The sequence below is a fragment of the Pygoscelis adeliae genome, unplaced genomic scaffold (genome assembly GCF_000699105.1).
Source record: "Pygoscelis adeliae isolate BGI_AS28 unplaced genomic scaffold, ASM69910v1 Scaffold190, whole genome shotgun sequence".
Lineage (NCBI taxonomy): Eukaryota > Metazoa > Chordata > Aves > Sphenisciformes > Spheniscidae > Pygoscelis > Pygoscelis adeliae.
Genome location: NW_008823922.1, coordinates 1,975,405 through 1,990,370, shown reverse-complemented (window position 1 = coordinate 1,990,370; position 14,966 = coordinate 1,975,405). Strand labels below are relative to the sequence as shown.

Below are 14,966 nucleotides of genomic sequence, written 5' to 3'. Positions count from 1 at the left end.
TTCAGACAGTTTCTCTATACTCCTCTTAGGTCACCTGTCCCTGCTTCCACTTCTTCTATGCTTCCTTTTTAGGTATGAGCTTTGTCAGGAGCTCCTTGTTCATCCATGCAGGCCTCCTGCCACCTTTGCAGGGTTTCCTGCACATGGGGAAGGACTGTTCTTGAGCATGGAGGAAGTAATCCTTGAAAATCAATGAGATCTCCTGGACCCCTCTTCTCTCCAGGACCATATCCCATGGGATTCTTCCAAGCATATCCTGAGAAGGCCAAAGTCTGCTCTCCTGAGGTCCAAGGTTGTGATCCTTCTATTTGACTTGCTGAACGATGCCTTCAGAGTGGCTCTTTTACAGTTAGTCATTATGACCTCAGGCAAGTTACTTGATTGCTCAATTCCTCAGATTCCTCCTTTACAAAAAATGAGGACAATAGCCTTTTCCTACCTCAAGGCTGCACCATGATGGCAAAATATCTTGGTCATAAAGCAGTAATAGAAGCCCCAGATATAACTGACAGAGATAAGTTAGAAAAAATAACTTAATCATATCTCTTAAAACTCTCTCTGTCGTAAGCAGTTTCGGCAGCAAGATCCACTCTCAACTTACTTTAGTTCTACTCTGTGTCTCAGTTTCTATATCCACAAGCGCACCCTCTGCTTGCGATACCTTTGCCTGGGGTAAGGCTAACCAGCACCTCCTCGCAGATGATTCCTGTGTCCCCTAGTCCTGGGCAGATATCTGAACTCATAACCCCCATCATATTTCTCTTCCTCTTCCCTTGGTTGGGCCCATCTCCCAGCATGAGACAACACTGAAGAGCAAACACTGATAAGCTGCCTCAGGCGCCAGCTGTCTCTGTGCAGAGATAATGGCACATATCAGGCACAACAAACACCCAGCATCACTCCCCACACACCTGTGGGAGCCTGCACCAGGGAAGCCCACCCTGCCACCTAGCGAAGGGGCTCCTCTTGGCCCAGCCAGGAAACCTAACTTGAGACTGTCACTCTGGGGGAGCCCTCTAGTAAGACAAGGAGCAGAAAACTCCTCTCTGTCTTCACACTGGGCCGATAACAGAAGCCACCTCCCTCTTCTTCACTACTGTGGTATCTTAGCATCTTAAATTCACCGATATGATGATGCTCTTACTGGAAAACCCCCATTTTACAGGTGGATAAAGTAAACCTCAGCCTCCCAAGACTTAACATCATATCCTAGCTCCTAAACAGCCTGGCATCCTAGTGGACTTGCATCTAATACCAGTATCTGACCCTTCAAAACAGTCATGTTTTGCTCTCATGCAGATGTTATCTGAAAGACATTTACTCATCTAAAACAGGATTCCTAATTAAGCCTATGTAGGGCTGTTCTTCCATTACCCATAATGACATTGAGCCAGGTATTAAATTACACCTCAGAGACTTGTCCCCCAGTTTGCAGTTCTCCCCTAATACAAGACATGGTCTGCACAGGACCCTGGTTGCTAGCAAAAACATTCTCTGCACTGTTTTGCTGGCAGAAGAAGAAAGAATCCACACATCATGGTTTATCTATATGGAGAAGAGGACTGGAATTAGTAACAGTAGAGTAGCTTCCTCAGTGGACAATTCCTTCAGAACCCACCAGTTAAAAAGTGACTATTCCTCCTGAATGGAGAAACCACTCGTGGAGCTCTTGCAGCACAATTACTTTGTCACAGGGTAAAGCTCTCTGTGTTTGCCCAAGGGAAGCATATCCCTTCCAACTGCTTCACCTCCCCTTCGTCACAAGGAACTGATGAAAGCTTGGGATGATGATGAGGAGAAATTAGGATAAAGTAATGGAGAAAGAAAGGGGCTGTGACATGCATTTCTGGCAGAGGAGCAAGGAACTGCTTATGGCAAGAAAGAATATGTAAACAGAAGAAAACAAATGCAAACATAACACAAGATTAACGCAGAATGATTCTGTCCCCATGCAGTGCTGGTCGTGTGCTGAGCTGTGAGAGTTATGCCACTCAGCTTTCAACTCGGGCACCAAAAAACTCAGCTTTTGTACCTCATGGCCCAAAATTCAGACCTAGACACACGTTTTACATCTGATGAGAGACAAAAATGAGGAAGGCATGCCAACTGAGAGGTGAGCAGATGGAAAGGTATTTCCTTAAAGTAGCTGTATTTCTTCAGACTAGGAGTACAACCCCACCGTGCACGTACAGAGTGAAGAATGACCTCCTCTCCCCCCAGCTCACTGAACACTTTCAATGCATCCACCTTCAGAGGACACTGGCAGGCCCACTCTCACCCAAGCCTATGGCCACGAACCCTTCGCATTTAGCACTATGGCGCTACTACAAGCACTCCATATTAAAGAGCAGCTGCGGAACAGCATGACTGTAGGGCACAGAAGGACTCTCCAGATAAACTTTTAGTGGTGTAAACTCAGAGCAAAATTTGTTCCTCATGGAGGTAAGAAGGATCATAGGGAACAGTTTTAATCACCCTCTGTCAGAATGTGCTCCAAATTACTTTTATCAAGCCACTGTGACAAACTCCATTCCTAAAGACATAATCAAAACATACAGAGTACTCTCAAATCCCAGTTTACAAAATCTTCTGCTCTGAATGAGATGGACTAGACTCAAGAATTCAGGAACCTGAAGCTCAGGGAAATTTGTTAGAAATTATTTTCCCCATAAACAAGACAGCTCTTCTTCAAAAGACTTAGGAACTCCAGGATTTTGTTTTAAGGCCGCATTTGAAGAGTATTTCAAAGCACACGTTCCATATGGCTTTTAAGCCTGAATGTGTCTCCTATTAATAATTTGGGATCCTCAGCAGCTTTGGGGAGTTTTCTGTTTTATTTTAAGAAGCCTTTGCTGTTCACCTTTAAACACAGTTCATGTGCCCGCATCAACACGTAAGAAGATACCCTCAACCTTTTTGATTTATGTTTCTTCAATACATCAGCAAAAATTAAAGTGTGGCTAAGCCTCCCCTTTCATCTTGGCATAATTCATTTTTACACCATATCAACCTTATCCAGGGCTGGATATTTACATATTAATAATGAAGCCTGCTTTTTAATTCCTCCCTCCATCCCTTTTAGCTTCATATATTAAAAAGTGTCGATAGATAAGACTTGGCTCTCAAATTAGTGGTGGTAGCAAAACAGAGTTCAAATTATTCAATTAAAACACAGAGACAGCTATGTTTACCATCCTCCCACATTTGAGCTAAGCTGGGATTTTACTCAGAGAAATTGCCCTGCTCTGATTCTGATGGAGGAGGAGTAGGTTTGATCATTTCCCCAAACTGGGTAAAACCATTTGTAAACAACGGTTTGAACATCTTAACTATTCCCTAGTTATTGACATTCCTATAAATACTCTGTGAAGTGCAAAGAGTCTGAGGATGCAGCTCTATAGTTTCTTTAAGCCAGTTTATGTGTGGGTTGCAGTCAGAATGAACAAGTGTGCCCTCTTCCACCCCACCATCTCTCCTTCACTCCATCATCTCTCCCCACTGTCCTCATTGTGTTGGAACTACTAGTCCTGCAGCTGCATGGTTAGCAGGGCCAGGGAGCCAATCCACCTACAAACTAATCCTCCCCCCTTTTTTTTCCTGCCAGGTCATTTCCTACTGCACAGCTGCGTAACCACTAGTATTAGCAGAATGAAACGTGGTGGGAACACATGGTTGCAAGGTGGGAAAAGACCACTCCTGACAGCAAGCTAGCACTTCAGTCAGCTCAGAGAAGCGATGAAACCATAGCATAAGAATCTGTTCCTGCAGCTTAGACTACAAAGCAGACATAGCTAAGCCAGCTTTAGACTGATGCATTTGAGTATTAGGGCAGAGAACTCAGGCCAGGCTGACCGCTCAGGATGTACCCACGTTCATGGATAGTTTTAATCCACAGATAGAGGAAAAACATCAATACACAACTGCAATTCTTTCCAACTCTGCAAACAGCAGTGCTTCTCTTCTACAGTGCTTAAGGCAGCCCTCACCAACAGCCGAAGCAGCCTTTACACTAACATTGATGGAACGGGATCAAATCTGCAGTATGTGAAAATAGCAACAAACAGCAGCTGCTGTATTCCCCCCTGCGCTGCCCCGCTCCCACATTCTCATGATTTCATTCTATGTTTTTTGATATCTCATAAAGCCCCAGTTCCTGAAATCAAATGTAAGAATAAAAGTATCTGCCTCATTTAAAGGAAAAAAACAAATGTTATCCAATAGCTTTGCAGAGAAGTTTAGAGGTAGAGAAAAAGAGCAGATTAATTAGGACAATCCTGCCCCCGTAAAAAAACAAACAAACAAAAAAGAAATCCATCCCTACCTTTATGCCATCCTCATGGTTTTGTTTTTAAAATCTTAGGATTTTTAGTTATTTATTATTTTAGTACTTAAAAAAAGATGCTTGCTCTGGAACTATTCCAAGAGACTGACAAAACATTAACACTGACAAAAAAGCAGCCAAATTTGCACTGATACCAGCAGTGCTGACAACATCAAGCCCTAAAGAAGGAGGCTGTTACTGGAACGTGTACCATTTGTAATGACTGAATGCCTCCTTTTTCCTCACAGTATTTATTTGACGCACAAAGCCAAGCTGTAAAACATACACTATAAGGCCACTACAAATGGCCACAGAAATACCATCTCTGAGATTCTGAGACTTCCGATGGAGGAACTGCAGGGACCTGTACTGAGCTCAGAGTCTAAAAGACCCTTCGCCATGTACTGGACTTCAGAAGGAAAGCAAAACAAGCACATATACTCATGTTTGAGGAGAAATTATTGTAGATCAGTTTCTACTAGTGAAATGGGCTTGTTCTGCCCACAGCACAACAGCATCACATGCAACCTCTCAGAATCAGGTACAAGCTACCTTTTGTACATACACCCTTTCTGCTAAGTGAAAGAAGGACCTAGGAAAAAATTACATCATCAGTAGAGATTGTATCTCTTCCAGACAAACCAAATGCTGCTACACAGAGACTCAAAATTGTAAGAGTCACTTAAAAGAAAAAAAAAAAACAAACCCAAGATAAAAGTTACTAACAAAACACTGGGTCTTCTTAGTGACCTTGTGGTATTTGAGCCTCCCTCAATTGCATCAAGGTCACTTTTTTCCCCCTAGATCCAGGAAAACTAGTAACTTCATTTCAGCAAAAGTAATTGTATTACCTAACCCTTATCTGGCACTTTTTTATCTGTACCTCTCAAAAGAGGTCGATATCACTATCTGCATACGATACCACTATTTGCATGAACTCCATCAGTAGCACACAAGTCACTTCAAAGCATAGAGTGTCCAGTACCAAGCCAGTAGCTGCTGTCACCAACAGTGAACCCAGAAGAAAACATCTGTGAAACCTTGTTCTATGCTAAACCACAAAAACACCTCCTATCTAATCTACTGACTTGAGAATTTGAAGATTGTGCTATAATATCAACACTGAGAGTCTGGATTTTTTGTTCATTTTAACTACAGGAATTGTCAACAGCTGTATTATCTTACAGGTGTTCACTCAGCCTGACCCTGTTGTTCTTCCTCAGGCTACACCCCCATTGAAGCCAGTGGAAGCTTTGTCTTCTCAGCTGGGCCCTACATTAGCTAGATGAAAAGTTTTGCTGCCTCTGGCTGTACGGAGGTTAAAGATGGGCATCTGCCCTTGTGGTAGAAAATTGAGATAACTGGGCACACTCCTTTATGACCTTTCATATAAGGATATGAAAGGTCCACAGAATAGATCATAATTGGCTGTAAAAAACTGAGTACTGACAATAGTGATATGTTTATGTTTACCACCCACTTCTGACTGAGAGTCAGTTATACAGTCTGGATGTGCCCTCCCCACCCATTCCCTTCCATCCCCTGGCAAAAAAAAAAAAAATCAACCCAATCCCCTTCCTGCAAAACACTTCAGACAATCAAGAGCTTATCTAGGCATCTCAGTGATTTTGCAGTGTTACACATATCCTAGTATCACAAGAATATGTTTTACCTTGAGGCAAATGTTTTAATTTATGTGCATGTGAGCTATTTGCAATACCTCCACCAAATGGAGCCCATATAACCCGTCGGATGGCTTTCACCCAATCTTCCATTTCATTCTGGGAATTAGCCATGAGCAGGAAAGCCTCATGATTGACAGGCATCTTTTCCCGGTCCCCCGCACCACCTGAAAGACAGAATATAAATCTATTTTAGCATCTAAGAAAGCAACCAGTGTTTAAAACCACCAAAAGTGTGGGTAAAAATGGTCAAATGATTATTTTAATTGAGCAGTTTTACACACAATTCCTATTAATGTGCTGCAGCACCCACAAAGCACAGGTTGGTAGAAGATCAAAGCAGAAGTGCAAAATGTGCATTTCCAGTGTGGGAACCCGGAGATGTACCTGCTGTCCCAGCAATAAGCAAACTGAAAGCACAGCCTGTAAGACCCTACAGGAAGAGTACAAAATGGATTCCACGTACCTGTGCTGAGGTATTGAGAGATTATTACCCAAAGGGGGGACCAAGTGAATCGTAGGACATTTTAGTGCTTGAGATGCAGAAGTCACAACATCATCCACTTTCCCCAAGTCCCTAGGAATTTCTAGTCTCAGTATAGAAAGAGACCCATTCTGATTTCGGATCCAATTCAGAAGGAACGTTTTGAAGACGAGTTAAGACTTGAGGACATGAATCTGACTCTTCCACTTGAAATAAGAACTTCAGGAGCTATTAACGTTGGCATGCAATATCTCAGGAAAGTACTGACCAGAATTATCAAATGCACAGAATATCAAATGCACTCAAGCTGTCATATACATCTGTCACTTGTGGCTACTCCAAGACTTACAACATTTTGACCCTTCTTTTCCCATTTTCTTTTTAGGTCAGCACCCCCGTCAGTCAGTTTAAATCTTCCCCGCACCCCTCATTTTACGTTCCAGAGCTAGATACAACCTAACGATGGCCACACAAACACATAAAAGCTTTATTGGAGCAGCCTCTGTATGAAAAGGCTACTGATCCTGTCCAACACAGCAGCTGCATCACTAGTGGCCTGGCGCTTCTCCATCACCATGGAAACTGCCTTTGACTTTGCTACGGAGATAACATCTTAGCCGTTGTGTCACTGTCATTTCCATGCTTACATGCCTTTCAGTACCTACTGGCAAGCTAAAGCTGCCAGCCTGCACTGAGCAGCTGAGATTGCCTGTCCATGGAATTCAGAGATAAGAGCAAGACGAAGGTATGCAGTGGTTTCTGCAGAACTGATTTAGCGTACACAGAATGCATGCCTCCTAAATCCTCACTAATCTGGGGAAAGGAGCAAGCTGGGAGCTGCCTGCAAGCCAAGGAAGTACTTTCTCTTGCTATTAATTGTTTCCTGGCCTAGACACACTCATGGATCACACGCTGATTTGCAAAGCAAAAGGTAAAATGAGATGTGTCAGGAAGGATTTTGTGGCTCTCTGAGAAGCGATTCACTGAACTGGGAAACTGAGGCAGCCTTTCAGTAAAGAAGAGAGACAACGGCCAACTGGGACTAGGCGTGCAGCTTAAGAAACAAAAGCCATAATGCTTTTTCCCCCACATATATCCAAATTCTGCTTCTTTCCTCATAGCATCTTCTTGGACAGTCTCGCATTTTGAATTTACTGAATAATTCATACTCTAAGATATATGTAGCTCAAGGCTAGGATGCAGGCATCTGAATAGATCAATGCTCCACCATACTCCACTGCAAGGAGGACATACTTCATCCTTTGCATACAAAACTGCCAGAGCAGGAAATTACAGTCGGTGAAACTCCTGTCACAGCCTAATTCCTTTACCAACATGCTCAGCCTCATGGTGAAAGCAGAGGTCATGAGGTCTAATTCTTGTACCTTACCTAGCAGACCTATTGCCATACCCTTTCACAACCAAGTATCTTACAGGAGATACGATCACAAGAAAGAGGCTCTTCACAGTCCTCAGCACACATGAGAAATGGGTTCAGGAGCTGGCATCTGGCAGATAGATGGTCTGAGCTCAAGCTAGCTCTTCAAAGCAATGAAACAGTCTCACAAAAACGTGTACTGTATGGGTCACAGCACCAGCAAACAACTGAGCTTGGTCAAGGTAAAACACAGATCCTGTTCTTAAATTGAAAGGGACCCAGCTGAGATCTTGCCCACCCAAGCCATGAAGGACAAGAAAAGACCATAATCTTAGCTTAGAATTAATTATAGACTGCAAATTTAGTCAGAACAGCTGAACTAACCCATATAAAGACTGCCATATGAAGCATAATAAGCAGAGAAGAATGAAGACTACTTCTTACTGGACTTCTGCAGAAGTGGTGTCTCAGCATCTTCCCACTGAATCACTGTACCACAGGGGCCTGACTACAACTCCCCTTCCCCTAAGATGTTACTTTGGACCAGCCAGCTGCTTTCTAAACCTTTGTGGGCCTTTTTCGCGCAAGCATTAGGGAAAAAACATTTATACTTCTATCTGAGTCTGTAAAAAGTAAAAACAGGATGGGGAAAAAAAGACTCCTGTACACACTAGTCCTGAGACTCTGCCAAAAACTACACACAGCTCCTCTGTGATTGGCTTTCCCCACTGAAACTTTAAATAGGAGCAAGGTCATGACCCTACAAGCTGCCTGTGGGAGAGTCAGTAGTGACTAGTCACATAAGTACAAGCAAATGAAGGCAACTCCACGCATGGAGGCTAGCTTAGAAACAAGAATGCACTTCAGAATTGCTTCTTAGAGAAAGCCTCATATGTTAGCATGACATGAATATGCAGTGGCAAAGCATGCAGACCCACCTATAAACTTTTTTTTTTTTAAAAATAACGTTTTGATCATGTTCCTTTCCACACACGGCTGGCTCCTTTCACTACATCCTTGAGGCAACAAGCAGACCTAGAGTTCCCTAAAGGGCAGAGTTCAGACATGTCTCTCTATGTTGTTGTAACATTCAACAGGTTTTGAGTCTTAATAGTCACAAGAATGAGAAACAGCTAAATTCAAATACTTAGATCTTCTTAAAAAAACCCAAGGAAACAATGTCACATACACCTTCTTCAGAAGTCCAGGATTTTACCTGAAATTCACAGGTGCTTTCTTTTCTGGGCTCAGACCCAAAACAGGATCTTGTTACGGGTTTTGGATTTGAGTTGGCAACACACACGCTGTATCGATTCAAACACCCTAGTCTTTAGGAATTGTTTTAGGAAAAGAATTTTAAACCTTCCTGCCTAGAAACACTTGGATATGGAATTTTAGTTTTGCCTCTCACAGCAATATGAAGTTTGCATTCAGATACTGCATTCAAACCTCTTCTCTGCCACTAACGGAGCTCCAGCCCTTACTATGGTTGCCATTAGACTGTAACCCTGAAGCGCACAAGTGCTACTTCTACTGCGTGAATCAAACAGGGCTCTGGCTACTCAGCACCATGATAGGGAATAACACTCTGCTAATGATTTTAAACACAGACAAGGGCTTTTCATTCCCTTGAACAGAACTTACCACTCATCTTTAATCAAGCTCCCATACAAACAAGACTGGCCCTCAGAGACCAACTCTGTGTAGCTGCGGATTGCCACGGGCAGACATTCCAGCCCTTCTGCTCAAAGTTACTTTCATGTCCAGACCAGAGGAAAAATAAAACTGTCTTCAAACACAAACAGAGTGCAAGCACCTCAACAGATGTGGGAGAAGCAGGGGGCTTAACTTTGGAGATGAATAGTCCATCTGCTTCAGCATTAACCTACGACCAGGGGATCCTGCATTCAATCACCTGCTCTACTGCAGATTTCCAGTGCACGTTGGACAAGACGCACTGGATTCTATCCCTAGCCATAAAACAAGTTGGCAGCGCTAACTCCCTCCCAGGCATACAGAAACTGAACAACTTCAAGACTGGGAAAGGTGACGGCAACCATACAAGTAAATACAATAAATGTAATAGCCTAGAAAGATTAAGGGACTTCTTTTGTTACTGCTCACCATCAAAAGGGATGCAGGTCCAAGCTGACTTCAATGCTTTGCCAACCCTGCTGCAAGGTACCTTTGTCAACTTGCTTTACATACACTGGTAGGTATCTTTGCCTTGAGGGAACAGCATAGCTCTAGGCCCCTAGCTGCATTGCACGAATGCTCTCTCTTCCAAGCCCAGACTAGTTAAAGCTGGCAGAATTGCTCTCATATGCCGTCTGCTCATGCGGTTTGTGCAACTGCATTTCATACGGCTTCAGAGCCATCTGCTGCTGATGTCAGCTGTATAGCGTTCACCTCAGAGTAACGTGCCACCTCCTAATCCTTAATAACAGTCCTCTTTTCAGCTCTCCTCCATGCTGCACAACAGGGAAGATTAAATACCGAAAGACTTGCTGAAGGTCAGATGGAGTGCTGCAACAGCAGCCGGAATCACAATCCACACTTCAAAGCCCTATTTACTGAAAATTATTCCTTTTTTGACCATCCTTAGTCTGGTATGCGTTCACTGGAAAGTGCAAAGCATAAGGCTGCCATTACGCTATATTTACCTGTCCTGCCCAGTGTTCCTGTTCAAAGAACCTAGAACAGACGTTCAGTTGCACCTCTCCCTTTACACAGCTGTTTCCAATGAGGAAACACTGGAATTTTTTGTTTGCCTTGAACTTCATTCACATAAGCTTAACCTTCTTAAGATTAACATTTGTGGAGCCAAGCCTTAGATCCCCTTTTTCTGTATGGAAACAGAAGTTCAGGGGGAAGAGGACTGGACTTCCTAGTAGAAGATGTTCCTGCCCCTTTGCATGTAAAAGGAGGAACTTTTCTATTCTCAAGTAAAGCTGCTCTCAGGTTCTGCTGAAGTTGGCAGCTTCTTTTTTTGTCCAGACCATTTCCCTTCCTTCCACCCCCCATCTGGTTTGCCTTTCGCCCATTTCTTACATTGTTCTGCTTACTGATGTGCTTGTGTATTGTCATTATATCAACCCTACTGAAAATTTACACAATTACAAATGCTTGCGTATGTGTATATATTTACATGTTTGTGTTGCTTTGGTGTGGATAGTAGAGTGGTATTTTCAGTAAGAGTGAAATTTAGTTGGCCATGTGCATGCTGCTGCAGCGCGTGGGGAGGCAAATGGCAGCTCAAGGCTGAATTATGAAAGGGGTGGCTGGTGGGTAACGCAAGGCCCAGCTGACATGTTTGCCCTCAATACTAAAGCAAGTAGTGACAGGAAGCCTTTGACTGCAGACAAGCAGCAACAAAGATCTTGACAAATGGACAAAAACTAGCACCCACAGCTGAAAAGAACTATTGCAATGATTCATCTTCCCTGACCTGCTCCTTATAATTGTTTTAAAGGTGAGTATCAGATTCAGGGCTCTAAGATCTCCCTGATAATGAAAGGAGGTGAAAAATGAGGTAGATGAAGTCTGTCAAGATTAAGGGCAGCTCTATCAGGGGGACTCTTTCTTTGCACAGCAGGAAAAAAAAACCACAAAAAAACCCAGTCTTGATCTTTGGATTATGAAAAGAGACAAAAGAAATATTAGTGAGTAAACAAAAAGGTCATTAAGAGTGCTTGGAATAGTCACTTGAAACCTAATTCCATTTCTTCAGTCATTGCCTTTGATTCTGGCTAATGCTGGACCTCTGTCCTGAGCACTATCCCCCCCAGCCAAAGTTTTCCAAGAGCCTGAACGTCTATCATACCTTCATCTTGGGTTAACCTGCCATCAGCATGGAGTTTAAACTTCGCTACAACCAATAACAACTCGACTGCTTTTCTGCTGTTTTTTCTAGATGATCCTTTAACAGAAGGGAAAACTTGCTGTGAATACAAAACTGATCTTGAAATGCTCCATTTAGGCTACTTGAGAACAGCAAAAGCAGTAAGAAAAATCTGAAATAGTCAAGGAGGAACAGATAAAAATAAGGAAAACTGACAGGATCTACAGGGGTACGATCTGAAGAATTGAGCAGTACAGTAAAGTGATGTGTGCTTGCCATGATTTTTGTATTTGTATCTATCCATATATCTATACCCTCTCACCCACCTATCTATATATGGGATATCCAAGTTGGAAGTTGATTTGGAAGTTGAGAGTAAACCCATGATCACACTTTAAAAAGCTTATAAAATTAAGAAAAAATGAGGTTTGGGGATTTAGTATCATACAGAGTACAAAAAAAAGAAACAAGTTTTGAATCAAAATAAATTGTTTGTGTCTCCGTTCCAATAGGCAACATAATGGCAATTTTTCCTAAAGAAACATGCACCTTTATAGGTGAAGGGTGTTTTACTTCCAGTTTGGAATGAGTTTGGGGGGATTCTAACATGCAGCTTTCATTTGGTTGTGTCAATGAGGAAAGTGAAATCTTAAATACCTTTTTTGTACAGAGTAAGTTCAGCTTATAAATTGATATGGTTCAAATTTTCTTAGGTCAGGATTTACAAGCATGCACTAAAATCTCATTGACTTTTCAAATATAGATGCCTAAGTTCCTTAAACGCTTTTCAATCCACCAGGTTTAATGATAGTTACAAGTAGAAAATCATCACATTTTCACCTAAAAGTCCTTGCAGAGGATTTTCATGAGTACCTAAATGATTTTTAGATCCCAGATCTTAGACCTTATCCCAGGGAATAAAGCAAAGGCAGGCACACACTCTAAAGCCACTGCTGTCTATAAACTAATCCAAAGGCCCTGTGTTCTGTTCTCCCCTCCCATGCCTTCTGTGGTTTCAGACACCATTAAACTGCTTTAAAAAAGCACCAACAAAGAGATTAGAACTCAGAACTGTGGTTTCTTATGCAAAAATTCTGACAAGACTTAGCATGAACAGAAGCACTACAGCTTCTCTGTACTGGTACACAGACTACAGAAAACCCTTAGAAACCTAAGGCCAGTGCTCTATTTCAGTTGTCAGGATCAAGTATATGATTACTAAAACTATATGTAAGAAATGAAGATTTGGTTTAATCTTTGGCCTTTTAGACATAAAAATTGTATGAGGTCAAGCTAACTCGGTGTTTTTTAACTTCTGCCTGGAGATGCCTTTCTTGACATGTGTGTGACCTGTATTACTCTAGACTTATCTATTAATTAAACTGGTTAATGCTACCGGTCACTTCAAATAAACGATAACTTTGAAAATAAACAAATGCATATTCCAGGTAGGCCACACGCTGGTAAGTGATGTCACACTCCAGGAACCACAGCAGACAGAAAAAAGATGCAAGATAAGAGGAAGGGAGAAAGAATCTGAAGTACTCTTAAGGGACGAGCAAGTAGCATTATGCACAAATGTCACCTTGAACCCCTGCTTACAAAACCTGCTTACATTTGCTCAGTGCTTTGTAATCATTAAGTCTACTTAAGCTGATTTTTGTTTTTTTACGTGCTTCATCTGCCTTTGGCTGAGCTGTGAGAAGTTTCAGTAAAAACCAGTTCAGTCATTTTTAAGTCACACTTTGTCATTAAGAACATATTTATTGTAATTGTACTCCAGTGCTCTCATGCCTCCTTGTTTTCAACAATTTGAAATTTCAGAGAGGAGACTACTATGCTGCCTGGGATGTGCTGCTCACTGTGGCCACTTTAACTTGGCTAAGGTGAATTCACAACTGTGGGAAGGCCATCTCTACTGCAGCAGCCCAATATTTAGGGTTGAGATGAGCCCAGGCATAATATGCAACTGCTAAGTACATTATTTTTTTCAAAGACATAGCATCTCTCTTGCACCAACACAATTACTTTGCTCCATAAAAGGAACAGCCATTAACCATGATCATACTGTCTCCCTTGCTAGAGAGTTTCGGCAGCCTGTGAAATATGCCACCGGCTGTGTATAGTATCCCTATAAGCAAGCTGTATTGTTATTGCTTTGGGGTTTGTATCAGCTTCTACTAGCTAGTAGCAAGAGATGAAATGTCTCCAACAAGGTCACAGCTAGTTTAGGAAGACAGCAGAACCATGCCAAAGAGGAATCGCCCAACAATAATTAACATGAGGAGCAACTACTACACCAGCAATTGCTAGGAGCTGCATGACACCACTTCGCATCTGCTGCGACTTGTGTGTTTCATCCTGAGTGCGAATTCTAGAGTACCAATATTCTAATTATGTCCAATGATGCCTCAGGGGTTAGACTGTCAACTAAGTGACAGTTTGCTCAATTAAACCCTTGGCTCGACTCAAATAATATTTCCTGATAGGGGATTACTGTGCAGACCGAACACGTTCACTTCAAAACCTAGATTGTAACAGAGATAGCAGCAGCTTCTTAGGTGGAGTTCTCAGTGTGCAATGGCACAGTCACTGCCTCTTAACAGCAATATCTGCTGACACTAATACTGTTTTGCCTGCCAGGCAACAGATATCTGGCACCTTGGCACCAGCTTCTCACTGGAAAAAGAAAGTTCCTACTGGAAAAGAATCCGAAGGTGTTGGGAGCCCAGGCATAGTTGTGGTTCAGCTTCTTCCATTTGCACAAACTTGAGCTCGAGAGCTCACAAACCCCTTCTTCAAAACCTGTCCAACATGTCACCAGCTCTTAGGGAGCTGTTCACCTCGTGAAGTGTCTGTCTTAGAATGACAAAGATTTCTGTCCCTCTCTACAGGTGCCCTGAGAGGAAAAAAAAAAGAAAAAAAGGAAAGCCATTTCTTCCCCTCACAAAAGAACATCCTAACCCTGCAACAAAATCAAGTCTGTGGTGGTGATGGCAAGTGGGGATGACAAGGGGGAGAAAGAAAAGGTTGCATAGCTTTTTCCCCTAGCATGTTCCACAGACAGCCTTGTACTAACTAACAGCAGGCTGCTTTCCCTTACCCTCCTTTCTCCCACTTCAGAAAACTAACCCTTGCAGTCTTTCCTCAATGTATTTCAAACCTAGAAAGTTACAATGAGCCTAGTCCTTAATAGTGATGAAGCGTGGAACTGCCTGGGCTACGCAGAGCTCCTGTCATTTCACTGTCCTCTGGTCTGG

The 14,966-nt window shown here is 42.5% G+C and overlaps 1 protein-coding gene across 1 annotated transcript in view; it reads right to left on the bottom strand.

Annotated features, from left to right (window-relative positions):
- The window catches only part of ARHGAP22 (Rho GTPase activating protein 22), a 143,772-nt gene that overhangs the window by 35,668 nt on the left and 93,138 nt on the right, over window positions 1-14,966 (bottom strand). Inside the window, exon 4 of the mRNA XM_009320271.1 lies at window positions 6,042-6,170. Coding sequence (XP_009318546.1) covers window positions 6,042-6,170 — 129 coding nt within the window. The remainder of the gene's footprint in view (window positions 1-6,041; window positions 6,171-14,966) is intronic.